Source organism: Cynocephalus volans, chromosome 10 (assembly GCF_027409185.1).
Source record: "Cynocephalus volans isolate mCynVol1 chromosome 10, mCynVol1.pri, whole genome shotgun sequence".
Taxonomy (NCBI): domain Eukaryota; kingdom Metazoa; phylum Chordata; class Mammalia; order Dermoptera; family Cynocephalidae; genus Cynocephalus; species Cynocephalus volans.
In genome coordinates, this window is record NC_084469.1 from 39,812,651 (window position 1) to 39,832,471 (window position 19,821).

Below are 19,821 nucleotides of genomic sequence, written 5' to 3' on the forward strand. Positions count from 1 at the left end.
CTGTGGCTCCATGATCATGTCATAATCAATCCTTAAAATCGCCAAGGTCCCAAAGCCCTCAGAATTCACTGTGACAGACAGAAGGTTGATATGGAAGATGGAGAATACTTGGTTCTGTATGAGTCAACTTGGGCTGCCAGAACAAAGTCCCATAGACTGGGATGACGGAGGGGGAGCTTAAACAACAGAAATTATTTCTTCACACTTCTGGAGGGTGGGAGTCCATGATCAGGGTGTCAGCAGGGTTGGTTTCCTCTGAGTCCTCTCTTCTTGGCATGTAGGTGGCCACCTTCTCCCTGTGTCCTCACATGGTCCTCTGTCTGTGTGTGTCTGTGTCCTAATCTTTTTCTATAGGAACACCAGTCATATTGAATTAGGGCCCACCCTAAAAATCTGGTATTAATCACCTCTTTAAAGGCCCTGTCTCCAAATATGGTCACCATATGAGGTACTAGGGGTTAGGACTTTAATTAACATATGACATTTTGGGGGAGACACAATTCAGCCTATAACAACTACAGAGGTCAGATAACACCAAGACCACCATATCATTATATCCACATCACAAACCACTTCCAAGGTCATGGGGAAAGCCCATCCTTTACAACCTTGGTCCATGTGTGATAAACTGTGAGAGATTAAAAAACCAAAAAGACAGAAGAGAAGGAAGGCCACGTGAAGAGAGAGGCAGAGACTGGAGTGATGCAGCCCCAAACCAAAAAGTGCCTGGAGCCACCAGGAGCTGTGGAAGATGCAAGGACGGGACCTCCCCTAGAGCCTCCAGACGGAGGTGGCCCTGCCAACACCTCAATTTTGGAGTTCTGGTCTCCAGAACTATTCTCTGGCAAATAAAAGATTCCCAAAGTAAGAAACGACCACAGGGCAAATGTCAAATCTAAAGGCTGACAAGAAACACAGCCTGCAGGTCTTTGCACCCAAAGAAACTCAGCTGAAAAGCTATAATCAAGGAGCAGACCAGAGGCACTTCATCCTCACGTACCTGATTGAAATGATGACTTCCTAGACCTTCAGCTAATTCTGTAATGGGATGAGGAAGGGGTGAGTGTATTTTGCACATAGGAGTGTTGTCAATTGTTGTAGCCAGAGGGTTAACTATGGTAGATAATCTCCAGATATGTCCACCATCAGTTTCTTTCCTCCTCGCTTGCCAGTGCCAGTGCCTCATCAAGAGATGTAGTTTATTTCTCCAGGCTGGCCTTGTGATTGCTGTGACCAATACACTGCAGCAGAAGGGCCATCTGGGACTTTTCAATCTCTGTCTTAAGAGAACTAGAAGCTTCCCCCTCCTTCCTTTTGGAACACAGACATCATATATCTGTAAGGAAGCTCAGGGAGCCATGAGAAGACTACATAGAAGCGTACTGAGGCCCTCAATGGTCAGCCCTAGTTGAGATCCTGGGCAGTGAAACCAGGAAACAAACCCCAGTTCCTCCCAGCTATCTCACCAGCCCCAGTCAGGGGGTACCCCAGTTGGCAAGACGGACTGGATTCCCAGGAGTAACAATAATAATAGTAGAGTTTATTAAACAGAGCTCCTTAGGCTAAGCATTGATCTGAAGGTCAGACGTATGTTCCTTAAATAAATGCCTTATGGTTTAGGAACACATTTGTAATGCCAATCTTGCCAATCTCGAGTTGTCTTTGCAGATAACAAACAACTACAAATCTGCTTTGAAGTGCATACACCCTGGACCCTAAGGCACCATGGCAAGATGCCAGAAATAATTATGCTGACCTTACTGCTGACCGATCAGATTCACACACAACTCCCGGGACCCCATCCATGATTTTGCTCTATAAGTGCTTGTGATTGTAACCTATCTGGGAGTCCTATATTTTAAAAGCCTACATGGCTGCCATGGGCTCCTTTGAACGGTATTAAAATAAATGCTAATCTTTAATTTAAAAAAATCTTTTGTTAAATCTTTTGCAACATTTTAAATATACTTGCATAAGAAAAAAATAGAAGTATTTATATGTTCTTACCCTAAAGGAGCATAAAATTATTTGTAGGACACAGTAAATACATATTTAAGGATTTAGTATAACATCAAGACATTTGAGGTTTAAACATCTTATTTTTAAGAAGGAAGTATTAACCTTGGAGCTAGAAAACACCTTTGGGAAAAATTTATATTGTTGGAAGGACTCAGAATAATGAAGGATTGGTAGGATTGGATTAGAGATTTAAAAATAATGCCTGGATATTTTGGGACCAGCAGGAAAATTCCCATTTGGGGACTATGGAAAAAGTAACATTTGGAGACAATCAAAAATATATGCCATACTTTTAAAACTCCTCTTACAAATGTAGTCATTTAGTGAAACTTAGCAATATTAAGATATGTTATATGTAACTTGGTTTGTTCATAAGTTTATCACATGTAGTATATAACATGTTCCAGTTTACATTATTTTGTAATATGCTTGCTTTAACTTTTTAAATTGTGGTAAAATATACATAACATAATATTTACCATCTTAACCATTCTTTTTATTTATTTTATTTTATTTTATTTTATTTTTTGGCAGCTGGCCGGTGCAGGGATCCAAACCCTCGACCTTGGTGTTATCAGCACCGCGCTCTCCCAAGTGAGCTCACCGGCCAGCTTAACCATTCTTAAATGTACAGTTCAGTGGCATTAAGTTCATTCCCATTGTTGTGCAGCCATCACCACTGTCCATGCACAGATCTCTTTTCTTCTTGTGAAACTGAAACTCTATACTCATGAAACAGTAAGTCCCTGTTCCCCTCCCCACCCCCTGCAACCACTTTTGCAAGACATTTTACAATACGTGTACTGCTCATTGTAGAAGAATTAGAAAATTTAAAAGAACAACAGAAGACTGACTAGTAACACTTACACATATGAAGGTACTTCAAGAAGTTCGTGGAAAAATTGAATTAAAAGATAATACAGATATTCCTGTGAGCTTTTTTTTTTTTTTTTTCCAGTTGGCCAGTGCAAGGATTTGAACCTGTGAACTTTCTGAAGACCCTTTATATACCTTAACATATTTTTTTCTCTGTAAATACATACAGACATGTAGGTAACCTTTTTTTTTTTTTTTTTTTTTACTATGCATACTTAATATGTATTTAACAGCTCTACATGTCAAATAAATGTCATTTTTAATACTTAAATGCTCATTTATTTAAACACCCCCCTTTGGATTTTGGGAAAAAAATCTTTGGACTTTTTTCTGATGTATCTATACTGTGAAGAGCTGAGAGGTCCTGCAGTAAATAAAATGGCTTAATTTTTGCTAACCTGCCATTTCCGGATCTATAAAAATATGAAAATATGTTTTATGTGTGAGTAATTACTATAGCTAGCTGTCATGATGCCCTAAAACTCAGCACTTATTTTTAATCAAAAATTAATAAAAACTTTAAAGAATGTGTTATAGTTTTAAAATATATACAATACAAATATATATAAATAATGTATATATTTAAACTATAATATAGAGAATCTGATAAACATAGTTATTTGTTTATTTTTCGTTTTGTGGGAATCATTTACGCAAAGTTTATGCTTAAATACTTAGCTCTTGGTTTTTATTTTTATATTATCATTTGATACATAATGTATATCCTTATATACACGGGGGGGTCTTCAAAAAGTTTATGGAAAGGTTTGTATTATCTTTTAATTCTGTTTTTCCATGATCTTTTTGAAGTACCCTCATATGTTTTGAAACATATTAAGGAGAAACCCATGAACCTGCATGCAAATTCAGAGCCAAATCTTTACCAATTCTGTTGAAGCCAGTACATCCTTTTCAAATCCAATCTTCCTCCTTTCCCAGAGATGACCAGCATTTAAAATTTTGGAATTATAGATTGAACAAACAAAAATAAAAGAAAAATAATTTTTTGTATTTATAATGCTCTGCCTTTTTTTTTCCATTTTACTGCATATGTGTTTATTCTTCACAATATGTTGTTTAATTGTGTTTGGCTATGAGCTTTATGAAAATGTTATCATAATTTGAGTAGTCTTTCTGTTTTTTTTTCTTTGCTCAATATTGTACTTCTAAGATTCAGCTGTGTTGTTTTGGGTAAATTCTATTTTACTGCTTTTTATTACTGTTTGCCATTATGTTCATTTTTCCAGTTTCTTTATTCTCCTCTGGATGGCCATTTTTTGAATGCAGGTCCCAACCTATTAGTGACAGTGAAATCAATTTACTTAGTGTAGTAGAAAATAGTGGTGCTGTGTTAAAAGATGTTTCCTTTGGGTACTGAGTTTCAGTGTCACATGTAACCCAAGGTAGTGATACATTGTTTTCTACAATGCTTTTAACAATTTGTACTTACAGTCAAGGTCCGTAGGGGTTCCCATTACTGCATATTTTCTCTGTTGGAAATTGTCAGACTTCTACATTTTTGCCAAAAGGGTAGGTATCAAATGGTATATCTTTGTGGTTTTAATTTGCAAATTCCTGATTACTAATAAAGTTGACCAAGTTTTTACATATTTGTGAATCATTACAATTTCTTCTTTTAAAAAGTACTAGTCCTTAGCCTTTTGTAGCATTGATTTTTTTCCTTCTCCTTGACTTGTAAGAATTCTTGGTACAGTCTAAATGTTAATCCTTTGGCAATTATATTTTCTTACATATATCTTTTTCCAATGTCTGACTTTCTTTTTACCATTTTTTAAACCATTGTAACAAATTATTTATAATGTACACAAATTTATTAATCTTTTTATGGTTACTCTTCATTATGTTTTATTTTCAAAAGTGTCATTCTGTGGTCAGAAATATGAGTCTTTTTTTTTTTTTCTAGAAGTTTTAATATCTTGCCTTTTACATTTGTCTTTAATTCTTTGGGACATTACTTTTGTGCATGGTGTTGAGTAGAAACCCAATTTCCTTTTTTTTTTCTTTCCTGTGGATAAACCGTTGACCCAGCACTTCTTACTAAATAACTCATTTTCTCCTCCAACCTTTGATAACACCCCTGCCATCTGTCATTTTTCCGTATTTGAGTGGATCTGTTCCTGGGTACTCTCTTTTCTTCCAGTGTTCAATGTGAATTTAAATATAATACTTTCTTAATTACTGTGACTTTAGTAAGTTTCAATATCTGATAGGTAAGCTCCTGCAACTTATTCTTCTTAAGAATAACCTTGATGTTTTTCTTAAGCCTTTGCATTTCCATGTAAATTTTAGATTCATCTTGTTAAATTATTTCTTAAAATCCTTAATGAAATTTTTGATACATTGATATGAAGAGAACTGACATCTTTACAAAATTAATGTTTCTCATTCATAAATACAGTATATCTCTCCATTTATTTGCCTTTATTAATATCTTTTACTAATTTTAATTTTTTTCTCCATAAAGATATTGCCCATCTTTTATTAAGTTTATTCCAAGTTTCTTTGCTGTGTTAAATGATTATTTAAGTTAGATTTTCTGAGTATTTACTGGTTATATTTATTTTGTTACATTGATTTTATATCTAGTCACCTTTCTAAACATTCATTGTTTGTGATAATTTCTATAGATTGCTTTGGATTTTCTTTGTGGACAAACATATCTTCAACTTACATTGGTTTAGGTTCTTCCTTTTCAGTTTTAAAATCTAGTATTTCATTTGCTTTCTGATCCAGGTCGATGGTGATAGTAGGAATTTTTCTTGATTTAAGAGGAATTTTTCTCGATTATAAAAGAATGTTTTTAACATGTTTCCATTAAGAATAATGTTATATAGGTACTTTTAAAAAATATCAAGTTAAGGATTTTTTTTTATTTTTCGTGTTTTTTTTATGAACAAGCATTGAATTTTATTAAATATTTTGTCTGAATTTTTGAGGTAGTCTTTTAATTCTTTAATTTATCAATGGGATGAATTAAATTTGCAGATTTCTAAATTTAAGCCACTCATATTCTAGCAGTCTAACTTGTTCGTAATGTACTAGTTTATTTTGTTCAGGATTTTTGTATCATTGCTAATACATGAGAGTGAGCTAGAATTTTCTTTGTACTGATCTTTTCTAGTTTGAGATGTATTGCTTCTTTTTCTGTTCTTTTTTAAGAGTAAGTTAAAAGAAACATTTGAAAAGAAACATTTCTTGAAAATTTACCTCTAAAACATCTTGGTTCTGTTTTTTTCTTGGAAAGATGTTTAATTAATGGTTTAATTTCTTTTTTGTTTATAGGACTATTCAGACTTCCTATTTAATCATGAGTCAATTGTGGCTTGCTGTTATTTTTCTAAGTATTTGGCCATTTTGTCTAAGGTTTTTTTTTTTTTTTTTTTTTTTTTTGTCCTTTTTCGTGACCGACACTCAGCCATTCCTATATAGGATCCGAACCCGCGGTGGGAGCGTCGCCGCGCTCCCAGAGCTGCACTCTCCCGAGTGCGCCACGGGCTCGGCCCTTGTCTAAGTTTTCCAATAAAGTTTTTCATAAGTTTCATTCATCTTTTTAGTATCTACAGCATCTGTGTTTATATTCCACTTTTATTTCCTATTATTGTTATCTGTTCCTTCTCTCATTTATTTCCTGAACAAATCTTGTAGAGTTTTGCTATTTTGTTCTTTTTTTCCAATAATTAACTTATATGATTGTTTTCTATTTTACTCATTTCTTTATTTTTTCTTCTAATTACTTGAAGTTTATTCTGTTTATATTTATAATTCTCAAGAATTTTCAGCCTCTCTTTTTACTAATATAAGCAATTAAGTTTCTATATTTTCATTCTTTTTTAATTCTAAATATTTAAAATTTCTAACAGTAATTCTTTTTGACCTGTGATCTATTTAGAAGTGTTTTAAAGTTTCCAATTTTTTTAAAAAAATGTTGGTTACTTATTTCAACATAAATTGCATTGGAGTCACAGAACATCAACTCTGTGACATCCATCCTTTATATCTGTCAAGGTGTTCTTTATAGGCTAATAAGAGGATAATTTTTGGAAATGAATTTTTACCTGCATGAGATGATTTCATATTCTTTATGATTAGGTTCAGAGTTCCAATGTATGTCTATCAAATACATTCTGTTGGTTTATGTTTTTCAAATCCTCTGTATTTATACTAACTTTTCTTCTGCCTTACCTTTCATTAACTGAGAGGGGAATGATGACGTCTTCTATTATGGTAAAATTCTCAGGGCTTCCCTGAGGTTCCATCGGTTTTGGTTGATATATTTTGTGATTCTTATCAGGTATACCTGAGGTCAAAATTCTCATAACTTTTTGTTGATTTAAACTTTTCTATCATTGTGTTGTTGTCCTATCTCCCTTATAATTTTTTCTCCTTTTAAAAGTCTTTTGTGTGAGTTAGAAATAGTCTGCTATGTGTTTTTTTTTTCTTTTTATCTTCAAACTACCTTTTTTCTTTTTATCTTCAAACTACCTGATTCTTTATGTTTTACATACAGCTTTTATTATTAGCATAGAGCTACATTTTTTTTTTTTTTTTTTTAGTATCTGAGCCGAACATCTTTAGCTTTTAACTGGAATATTTAGTTCATTTATATTTTGTGATATATTTGTGCTTGCATCTCCAATTTTACTTTGTGCTTTCTATTTTTTTGTACATTGCTTTTTGTTTGTGCTCAGTCATCACATTTTTATTATTTTGTTTCTGTTAGTATGGAAGATATATACTCTATTTCTGCTCTTTTAGTGGCCCCCTTGAAATGTTTATCATGCTTCAGCTTAACATAATCTAAATGATTATTTTAGCTTCTCTAATGAACAGTACTAGGCACTTAGAGCACTTAACTCCAGGCACCTTCCCTGCTGGATTTACAGGGTATTGTTGTCCAGTATCTCAGTTCTATCTTGAAAAAGTGGTGGGTTTTTTTTTTTACTTTAAAAATTTACATAAAGTAAAATTCACTTTTTTGGTAGACTTCTATGAATTTTAACATAGGCATAGATTTGTGTAACCACCACTGCTAACAAAATACAGAACAACTCTACAATTTTATTACCTCAAAAAATTCCCCCATGCTGCCCCTGTGTCGTTTAACCCCCCACCCCCAATCTGTAACACCCACCACTCTGTTCCGTTCCTTTTCCAGAATGGCATGTAAATGGAGTCATTCAGTATGCATGTAACCTTTTGGGAATGGGTTTTTACACTGGGCACGATGATTTTGACATCTGTCCATTTCATAGCTTGTGTCAGTAGTCTGTTCCTAATTATTGCTGAGTAATATTGTATTGTGTAGATGTTCTAAAGTTTATCCATCCACCTGTTGAATGACATTTGGATTGCTTTCAGATTTTCAGGATTACAGATAAAGTTGATTGAACATTCACAAGGCTCTCTGTGTGTGTGTGCATGTGTGTATTTTGCCATTCTTTTGCTACTACCACATTTTGCTGTTAATTTGCATTTTCTTAATAGATGATAATGTTGAGCATATTTTCTTGTGCTAATTTGCCATCCATATATCTTCCTTGCTAAAGTTGCTGTCTGGATTTTTTTTTTTGCCCATTAATTAATTTAAAGGATGACCGGTAAGGGGATCTTAACCTTTGACTTGGTGTTGTCAGCACCACGCTCCCCAAGTGAGCCACAGGCTGGCCCTTGCCCATTTTTTAATAGGATGTTTTTCTTGTTGAGTTTGAGACTTCTTTATATATTCTGGATACAATACTTTTTTCATATTTGTGATTGGTTCTCTCTTCTTGTGCTTGTCTTTTCATCTTTTAGCAGTATCTTTCACACAGCAAAAGCTTTTAATTTTTAAGAGATCTAATGTATCAAATTTTTTTTCTTTCATGAATTGTTCTTTTGATGTCATATCTAAGCATCTATTGCCTAAACCAAGGTCACAGATATTTTCTCCTGTGTTTTCTTTAAAGCTTTATAATTTTATGTTTTTATCAAAGTCTATGATCAAATATGAATTAATTTTTGTTTATGATGTGAATGAGCCAGGGTTCATATTTTTGCATATTAATGTGTTCAACCTTACAGTACTGTGTTGATTGAGTGGTGAGAGGAGACATACTTGCCTTGAGCCTGGTTCTAGGGGGAAAGCATTAAGTCTTTTACCATTAAGTATAATGTTAACTGTGGGTTTTTTTGTAGATGGTATTTATCAAGTTGAGGAAATATCCTTTTAGTCCTACTTTTCTGAGAGTTTTTACCAGAAATGGGTTTTAAACTTTGTCAAATGCTTTTTCTATATTAATTGATATGATTGTGTGGTTTTTCTTCTTTAATTTGCTAGTATGGTGGATTATACTGATTGATATTTGAATGTTGAACCAGCTTTGTATCCGTGGAATAAACCGCTGTTGGTCATGATGAATAATTCTTTTTTCTATATTGCTGAGTTCTATATGCTATTATTTTGTTAAGGATTTTTGTATCTATATTCATGAGGGATATTGGTGTGCAGTTATCTTGTTTTTGTTTGGTTTTGATATCAAGGTAATACTGGCTTCATAAAATGAATTGGGAACTGTTCCCTCTTTTTTTATTTTTTGGAGGAGATTGTGTAGGATTGCTGTGTTAATCCTTCTTTAAACATTTGGTAGATGAAGTTTCTCGTAGAAACTTCTGGGTCTGAAGATTTATTTTTTGAGTGAGTTTTCAAAGTACAAGTTCAATTTCTTAATAGTTACAGACCTACTCAGATAATCTGTTTCATATTATATGTCTTGTACTTTGGCTTTTCTAGGAATTAGTCCATTGCAGTTATGTTGTCAAATTTATATATGCCGGCTTGTTAGTTAAAGCCGTCATTTTGATTCCTCCAGGGTCTTTAGTGGTATTCACTGCTTTAATCTTATTGGTAATTTGCAGCTTCTATTCTTTCTTTTCAATCTTGCTGAAGATTTTTTAATTTTATTGATCTTTTTAAAGAACCGTCTCTTTATTTCATTTTTTTCCTCTATTATTTTGTGTTAAATTTACCATTTTCTGTCTATCCTTATGATATCCTTCCTTCTGCTTGCTTTTGACTTTATTTTGGTCCTTTTCTGGCTTGTTAGAATAGGAGCTTAGATGATTAACTTGAGACTGTTCCTCTTTTCTCTTGTATGGATTTTAATGCTATACATTTTCTTACTAGCACTGCTTTGGCCATGTTCAACATTTATATATGTTACACTTTTATTTTATTTAGTTCAATTTTTTTATTTTTCTTGAGATTTTCTTTGTTTTGTTTTGGTTTTGGTGGCTGGCTGGTAAGGGGCTCTGATGAGACTTTCTTTTTGATTTATAGATTATTTAGAAGTTGTTTAGTTTCCAGGTATTTGGATTTTTTTTTCTTTTTGTCTTTTATTATTGATTTCTGGTTGGATTCCATTGTGGTCAGAGAACACACTGTATATGATTTCCATTCTTTCTAATTTGTCAAGGTTTGTTTTATGGGCCCCAGATGTTACCTGTCTTTGTATAAGTTCCATGGGCATTGTAAAAGAATGTGTGTTCTGTTCCTGTTGGATGGAGTGTTCAGTTAGATCTATTGATTAATGGTGGTGGTGTGGTATGTTCTTATATAGCCTTGCTAGTTTTTTTGGTTTTTTTTTAACCTAGTTCTGTTAACTGTTGAGAGAGAGAATGTTGAAGTGTCCAACTCTAATTGCGGGTTTGTGTCTTTCTTCTTTTAGTTCTATCAGTTTTGCTTCACATATTTTGTAGCTTTGTTGTTTGTTGTATAAACATTTAGAATTGCTGTGTCTTCTTGGTGGATTGATCCTTTTATAATTATATCATGCTCCTCTCTGTCTCTGATAATTTTCTTTGTTCTGAATTTATTTTATCTGATATTAGTATAGTCACTCCTGTCTTCTTTTGGTTGATGTTTTCATGATGTCTTTTCCTATACTTTTACTTTCATGCTGTCTATATAATTATGATTGAAGTGAGTTTCTTGTTGACAACATGTTATTTAATTCATTCTGCTGATCTTTGTCTTTCAGTTGGTATATTTAGGCTGTTTACATTTAATATAATTATGGACATGTCTAGGATGTCTGTCATTTTATTTATTTTTCTTTCTGTTTTTTATTTCTCAGTTTTATTTTTCTTGCATTCCTATGGGTTAGTTGAACTTTTTTAAGAATTCCATTTTGATTTATCTATAATGTTTTTGTGTGTATCTCTTTCTATAGCTATTTTAGTGGTCGCTTCAGATATTACATGATATATACATAACTTGTCACAATCTACTGGTGTCATTATTTTCCCAGTCGAATGATATCCTCTGCCTTTATGACCCTTCACCCTCCTCTGATTACAATATGATTGTATTAAATATTTCCTCTACTACATTTAGAACCACGTCAGACCATGTTATAAGTGTTTCTTTGATCATCAGACATAATTTAGAAAACTCAAAAGGAGAAAGAAAGTCTATTGTATTTAGCCATATTTTTGCTCACCCTGTTCTTCCTTCCTTCCTGATATTCCAAGTTTCCTCTTTTTATTATTTTTGTTTATTAGTTTTGGATAACTTTCTTTAGGAAGTCTTTAATGTCAGCCTGCTGATGACAAATTCTGCTAATTTTTCTGAGATTGTCTTAATTTTCTCTTTATTCCTGAAGGATATTTGCACCACATATAGGGTTCTAGGTTGGCAGTTCTTTTCTTTCAACACATGAAAAATGGTGCTCCACTTCCTTCTGGTCTCCAGGTTTTTCATTAGAAATATACTGTCATTCTAATTGTTTCCCCCTGTTGTTATAAAATCATTTCTCTCTCCTGGCCTTTAAGAATTGTCTTTACTCATGTAGTTGGAGCATGATGCTGATAATACTGAGGTCAAGGATTCAGATCCTTTTACCAGCTAGCCACCAATAAATACATAAATAAGTAGTAAAAGAAAGGGAAAAAAGAATTGTCTTTAGTTTTCAGAAGTTTGACTATGATGAATATTGATGAGGATTTTTTTTGTGTTTATCCCTTTTGGAGTTTGCTCTGCTTTTTAAATATGTAGCTTTGTGTCTTTTGCCACATTCGAGAAGTTTTCAGCCATTATTTCTTTGAGTATTTTTTTAACCTACCTTCTTTTTCTTCTTTTGGGACTCTGATGACATATTTGGTCTTTTGTTATAGTCCCACAGGTCCCTGAGGCTTCTTTTATTTGTTGCTTTATTTGGTTTATTTTTGCTGTTGTTCAGATAGGGAAGTTTCTACTGCGCTTGTTTTCAGTTCACTGATTCTTTCCTCTGTCTCCTCCATGCTGCTGTTGAACCCATTCACTGAGTTTTTTTATTTAGATTATCATATTTTTCAGCTCTGAACCTTTCACTTATTTCTTCCTCATATATTCTATTTTTTTCTCAGACTTTCTATTTTTTCATTTATTTCAAGCATGTTATAATTATTCTTTGAAGTGTTTTTATAATGAATGCTTTTAAATCTTTGACAGATAATTCTAATTAGCATCTATTATTGATTGTTTTTTCTTCACTTTGAGTTTTTTCTGCTTCTTGGTATGATGAGTAATTTTTTACTGAAATCTGACCATTGTGGGTGTTATAGTATGAGACTCTGGATCTCATTTAAACTTTGTCCTCTGGCTGGATTTTTCTGATAGCACTCCAGTGGGGGGAGTGGGAGTGCTAGTTTGTTCCTGCCAAGTCAGGGGAGAAGTCCAGATTCCCCACTTAGCCTTCATTGACCCCTTGAGGAGGGAGGTGCTTCTTGCTCTTATGGGGTGGGAGTGAGAATTCTAGCTTTCCACTGGGCCTCCACTGATACCTCCCTGGCTGGTCAGGTAGAAGTGCCTGGTTCTCCCTACTTGGCTCCCATTGATACTATGGAAGATGGGGCTTTGCTACTTCTGGACAGTAACAAAAGTCCTAACTGTCAGTTAGGCCTCCTGTGACACCACCCCAGTGGGGAGGGGAGGGATGCTTCATTACCACTGGGTGATGACCAGGCTACTGCCACTGCAGCAGGGGAGAATGGGCTTCATCACTGTCCAGCAGTGATTGTTGTCCCTGCTCCCTACTCAGCCATCTCTGACACTCCCACACTGATGAGGGGCTGGGGGTTGGGTGCTTTATTACAGCCTGGCAGGGGAAGAAGTCTAGGCTCCCTACTCAGCTTTTGCTGTTGTGGGTGGAGTAGGACAACAGTTTTTTCTGTGGTGTTTGGCTGCAGTGAATGGTTATTGCCTAAACATTTTCTGTCTTCCTAGGCTCCCTCTTTATTAGTGCTTTGGCTGCAGAGACCAGGGTTTTGTTGGGGCTTGTTTTGTCTATGCCAATCGGTGTTCTAGGTTGCTGGTTTCTCAAGTTCCACGTCTGGGAAACGTGAAGCAAAGCATCCTCACCATGTCATTCCTTGGGTCAGGAGATTTCTAGCTGGTATGCTGTCTCTCTCCTTTTCAGAGTCTTATGTTTGTCTTATATATATTGTCCTGGGTGTTTGGTTGTATTAGTGAAAGGAATTGCTAAATACGTTCACTTCATCTTCCTGGAAGCAGAAGTTCTATTACTTGTTTTTAAATATATTTTTTCTTAAATATATCATACCTACATTACGGTGTTTGATAATTCTAGTAGTCCAAGTCCTTACGGTGTTTGATAACTCTAGTAGTCCAAGTCCTTACGGTGTTCAATAATTCTAGTAGTCCAAGTCCCTTTGGGTTCTTAATGTGTCGGTTCTTCTTTCTTTCTCTGTACTCTTAAATCTTGATGATTTGTTTTCACGTGAATTTGCGGTTTATGTGTGTGAGTGTTTGTGTGAGAGTAGTTGTACATATGTGTGAGATACCTCACTGATTGAACCTTATTAGTGAGAATACACAGGCCATAAATTAGGAAGTCTTTGCTCCAAAGAGAATTTGCATTCTCCTTTGACGTGAGGCAGGGGGCGTTCATGGGTTGAGACCCCATCCATGTTCTTTTCCTGAATGTGGAAATCTCCGGTTCAAGCCCCCAGTTTCTGGTGATCCTAACTCTTTGTTAGTTGCCAGACCTTGCTGAGGGTATTTGCATTAGTTACCTGGACTCAATACTGTCTCTGTTTTTTTCTTTATTGATCTCTTCTCAGATTTCTGCTACTTTCACTTGCTTGTTTGGGGGACACCAAGGTGTATGGGTGTGGAAAACCTGCTTAGCTCTTCAGAGTATCTTGTTTGCTGTGTTTGCTGGTATGCTGGTGACTTAAGGTTCTTGGTAAATTTCATTATTGTCTCCGTATTTTCTTGTTAGGAGTTTCTGCTACTAGTGTCTCAGTTTCTCTAGTGTTGCTATAAGTGAAGAGAGTGGGGAGTAATTATGAGACTATGTTTTTAGTTTTCTTACTGCTGTGTTTCTCAATTTTCTCTTTAGGGCAGAAAAGACTGAAGTTCTGAGTGAAGACCTTCTTCAGGTAAGGTTGTCACAGACCCTTACTCGTTCACAGACACCAAAGATGTTTTCCCTTTTAAAACTAAGACATTCCCAGTGCTGTTTAAACTCTTCAGCTGATCCGCATACCAACTGTTTAGAGATGCAACCTTTTGTCTTTTATGACAGTACTTTGCATGTTGAATACTGGTTTAGGGAAGATTTTTCAGGAGAGATTTAAAGTTATCTCACTACATGGTTAGCAGCAGAGTCCCAGAGTCTGCGATTGCTCCCCCTCCAGTTTTCCAGCATTGGATGCTGTCTCCCCAGAAGTCCTTGTCTCATGGAAACACAGGTCATGATTGTCCAGACCGACAACCCTCTTCTCCTGACCTTGCCCTCACCTAATGGCATCACACACTGTTCTGTCTGCAGGTGGAGAAGCGCCTGGAGCTGGTGAAGCAGGTGTCCCACAGCACGCACAAGAAGCTCACCGCATGTCTGCAGGGCCAACAAGGGGCAGAGGCCGACAAGCGCTCTGTAAGTGCCCTCCCAGCCCTGGGCAGCCCACGGAGGACAGGGGTCTCACTCCCAGGCCCTCTTTGGTGCACCTGTTTGTATGGCCACATATGTGCCTGAGAATTGACCGAGCAGCCCTAGCTGCTTGTTTCTGCAGAGTGACAAGCCTTTCCATTGTTCTGGCTCTTTAGCCCCACCTGAGTCATCCCCTGCCTGAAGCATTCCCTGCCTTCCCCAGGCAAGGTGAGGTTCTTCTCCTGGTTCTCCCCAGAGTGCGGCAACCAGGAGGACAGCAGGGGCATGCTTGAGATCCCACCTCTAGAGGAGCTTTATCCTTGATGAATATCTACCCCTGTCTCAGCTCATTCATGCATTTCATTTGCCTCAATCGTATCTTACGATCTCATGAAAAAAATTATATGGTGGTTTTAGAGGTTATAAGTGACTTATAAAGGCCCTTGAGAATTGCTTTTGCTATATAATGAGACAATAAATAGAGCCTGCTAAATAAAGTTACTCTAATGTCTTTGCCTATAACCTACGCTAGTAATGAGGGGCATTGTATGGTGTATTTCCATTTAACAGTCCTTGGTGTAAACAGTCTTTGCAGGCTTTCTTCCTCTTGGCCTCCCACCCCCTCAACTCCACCAAAGATGGAAAGATATTCTTAGACATTCACTTGGCTTTGTTATGAGGGATATGCAATCTAGGACGTTTTCATCTTCCTCCCTTGAGTTTACAATCTGCGTGTCTGGTGTCTTTTGGATTTGTTTTGACCTGGAGTCATGGTTGACATCTGCTTCCCCATGGTCTCCCTGGTCCCCTTCAGCTTATGTTGGCCTCACCTCTGTTGACTGTTATGTAATGAACCCCAATTCTTCCTCCCACCTCCTGCTGCAGTGCAAAACCATGCTCTGCTGGCTTGTTCAGTCATTCCTTTTACTCTCCCCAGCCCTGGTTTCTTCCTTCTTAACATTCCCAGCAGGAGTCACTTGTGTGTGTGTATAAATAAAACCTTCACAGCTCTGGAAAATATCTATGGAAATATTCTGCATGTATCAGGAATTTCAGCAAGGGAAACCTGAACAGTCTAAAGGGAGAGTTTGCAAAATTACCTTGGACATGAAAGCTTTTTATCAAACCAATATCTAACAAGGGACTCCAGGAACTGTTCTGGGATGCCCGTGGGGGTCTGGGCCAGGCCTGCCTTTGACCCATCTCCCTTCTTTTGCTGCAAGAAGCACTGTTTTTAAAATAACGCGTTCAAAGGACAGTACATTTTGGTATTAAGAGTAGCATTTAATGTTACCACCAGAGTCTTGAAACAAGCCTTTTGGTGTTGGCAGGTGGATTATGTACTAGCATTATTTTTCTGGGATAAGACAAAGTTACCTAGATTTGTGGAGTTTTCACTGGATTGAGAGTCTTGCAAATACTGTCAATTCGGATGTATTTGGCTCCCTGAGTGTTCTAAAATTTAGCCTACTCATAGACAGTTTGAGCTATGGCAAGCCCAACAGATCAGGAAGTGACTGCCATCGAAAAGGTAGTGTGTTACTCACAGTTTCCAAGAGGAGAGGGGCACATCGTGGTATGCAGGGCCCCACGGGGAAGCTCCTGGCTTGGTCAGGAGGCCAAGGGGGAGGGGGAACTGTGAGCAAGAGCCATGGTTGTGGTTTCTGTGGGAAGGAATGGCTGAGGCAGGGTAAGCAGGTTTACTGATGGCTGGTTTGAATCATTTCAGCAAGCTCTGAGGCATAAGGGTGGTACCTAATTGTCTGGTACTTGACCTCCCCAATGTGGGGACTAGGGCAGGTGGAGAGTGGCCTGGACTTTAGGAGTCTGGTAAAGGAGGTTGTTGGGGTGTGGGCTCTAGGTTGGTTGGTTTGCATGTTCTGGGCCAGTTCTTTACTATCTCTTAAGAATTGGCTAACTCTGGTACGGACAGTCCCTCCAGGGTCAGCAAAGCCCCAAGATGTCAAGGCATCCCTGAATATAGAAAATAAAAGACATGGTTAATATACCAATTAATAGCAACTTCAGCAAAAAAGCACTTACTATCACACTTAACACGACATCTGCATTAGCCAGTCTCAAGGTTTTTTCGGTAGCTTTGGGTCAGCATCTCTGTGATGCTTGCACCTCCACTTATAGTCATAATATGGCACTGTGGTGCCTGGCTTTGTATCTTCACATAGCCATGTCACAGGCAGGAAGTGTGAGGGTGGGGAGAGCACGAATTATCTTTGCATGCTTTTTTGTTTGTTTTTATCAGGGAGAAAAAAATATCTGTTCCAGGATTTTTTATGTTTCTCTAGCTGCAAGGGAGGCTGAGAAGGTGAATATGTATCAGAGAGAAATGGATTTGCATTGACTGGTTGTGATTCACCTGCTGGACCACACGCTATCCAACTTCTCTTAGCAGGGAAGACATGGAGTGGCTGTTGTCAGCTACAGCCACATGTGTGCAACGATAAACATGAAACTAGGAACCTGTTTACTTGACACAGAAGAAGTCTGCAGAGGAAGTAGGCATTCCAGCTTGTACAGATGGGTGTTTTCACTGCAGAGATTTGTCAATGATTTCTTGGGCTGACAGGTCTTTCCTTATCGTCATATAAATGAATAAATAGTCCTTAAGTCAAAGCACCATTTAAAACATGTAACAACCACAGACCTGTGGGGAAAAAATTTCTAAGGCCTAGACTCAAATAAATTTTTTCAGTTTTATTTGTAAAGTAACACATCAGGAGATTTAAAAGGAAACACGACACTTATGAATTGCCTCAAATGCTGAAATATGTGCCCGGTTCTTTGTGAAGATTAGTTGGGGAGACCTGTTGAGATACGAGGAACAGGGGAAAAGGAAAAAGGATGAAAAGAGGAAAACTAAAAAATGTAAGAGGGATCAGGAAAAGGGCAGTGGAGGAATGAATGAATAACACTGGCCAGGGAGGCTGGGTGTTGGGCACGGGGCTGGGCGCGTGAGTGCTGGTGGTGGAATCTCAGCACCAGCAGACTCTGTGCACATGCGGTATTCTGTGTGTTATCTGAGCACGTCAGGTGTCGCTTTTTGTCACTTCTCCTTTAACAGTCTCCTTAGCTCTTTAGCAGGTAGTGATGGTTTCTACCACTTCAACTTCTATCTCACACCTTTCACAATTTGGCCCTAGGGCTGGCCAGTTAGTTCAGCTGGTTAGAGCACAGCCTTGTAACATGAAGGTCATGGGTTCGGACCTCTACTGGCCAGCTGCCAAAAAAATAAATAAAAGTTTGGCCCCGAAAGCTGTGACTGGCTGCCAGCTGGGGGTGGGCACAAAACTGGGGGGTTTTGCTACTATCTCAGGGACCAGAGAGAGCATTGTTGTCCTCTAGGTACTGAGTTAAATTGGACTCCTTGAGTGGAATGGAAAATAGAAAGGATATGAATTACTTTTCCATTTTGCCTTTTTTCCAGGCTCATTGCTGGGTAGTTCGTAGATTTTTTTTTAATTAAAAATGTTTTAAAAAAAAATTATTTTAACATTTGTACATATTTCTGGGGTACAGTGTGTTGTTTCAAAACATGCATGTACTACCCAATGGTTTACTTGGAGTAGTTTTGTAATCCACTGTTTCTCTTCCCCCAGTTCATAGATTTCTAAGACTCAATATAATGAAGGTGTTTAATTTTTTGAAGTCCCCACGTTTTTCATATGGAAGTCACATCCAACAAATAAACTGCTAGTGTGTGCAAGTGTTTCTCCACTTTATTCAAGAAATGCTTAGAAAGTACCAACTCTGCCATGCAGGGCAGCCTGTCCACGTCCTCTAGAAGCTCACGGTCTAGAGAGAAGCCAGCATCACACACAGAGTGCATTAGTGTCACTCAGATTGTGTCTTAGTGCTGAGAAGAAAGCTTACTAGGAATTAAATAGTAGGAGTTTTCCATGGGAAGTGACCATTAAGGACAAGTAAGTGGTAATGGCCCGAAAAGGGGTAAAAATGCTTCTAGGATGGGGCAACATGTGCCATGTTCCCAGAGACAGGAGGGGGTTTGGCATTTTCAGAAACATAAAGGTGGCCAGAGTGACTAGACTGTAGAGAATGAGGAGTAAAGAGGCATGAGATGGGACTGCAGGGGACTGAGTCGCACCTTGTAGGCCATGGTAAGGATGTGGACTTGACCCCTAAGAGCAGTGGAAAGCCCATGTTTTAGTAGGGAGGCACGTGATTAGATCTGTTGATGATTATGGGAATAAGGGATTAGTGGGGTGAGGGCTGTGGAGAAGTGAGGAGGCAAATATAGGACAGTCTAGGAGAGACGTATGGGGACAGTGAAGACAGAGAGAAGCCAGCGTCCGTTGTAGATTTTGGGGGTAGAGCCTTCAGCACTTGGTAATCAAATGGATGTGGGGGTGTGAGGAGGGGAGGGCAGTTTTCTGGTCTCTGGCTTGAGCGACTCTTGAATCCATGGGAATTGTTGAGATCACCTAGGGAGGAAATACAGGGTAAGAAGACACATGGCCCTGAGTCAGAAACCCCAGGAACTGCAGCGTTTCAAGCTCTTTCACGAAGAGGAGGATTTGGTGAAGAAAGCAGAAAATGGTACTGTAAATCCACCCACATGCTCATGTCTCATCCCAGACATCGTCCTTCATTCTTCCCTTTCCACACCGTCTGCATCCAGGCTTTCAGTAAGTCCTGCTGACTCCTCCTCCAGAGAAATTCCATTTTGCTTCAACATTTACCACCCTCAACCGAGCAACCGTCTTCTCATCCCACACACAGCGGTTCCTATCAGGTCTTCCCCTCCCACCCACTCCTTCATAGTCCAGTTTCTACGACCGCTGCAGTGAGTGCTTACAATGCAAATCGGATGAGGTCACTCTTCTGCCTAAATGTCACCAGAGGATTCCATTGTGGAATAAAATCCAAGCCCCTTACTGTGGCCCTTGGACCCTAATGCGATGTCTTCCCCCTGCACCTCTGAGCTCAGCTCCTGTCCCCTCCCTGTCAGCCATCATTCTCC

General features: G+C 37.7%; 1 protein-coding gene across 4 annotated transcripts in view; it reads left to right on the forward strand.

The window, feature by feature from the left end:
- The window catches only part of ARHGAP44 (Rho GTPase activating protein 44), a 171,424-nt gene that overhangs the window by 81,336 nt on the left and 70,267 nt on the right, over positions 1-19,821 (forward strand). For all 4 annotated transcript variants that reach the window (XM_063112890.1, XM_063112887.1, XM_063112888.1 and 1 more), the window contains exons 2-3: positions 14,295-14,334; positions 14,727-14,831. In XM_063112890.1, coding sequence (XP_062968960.1) covers positions 14,295-14,334; positions 14,727-14,831 — 145 coding nt within the window. The remainder of the gene's footprint in view (positions 1-14,294; positions 14,335-14,726; positions 14,832-19,821) is intronic.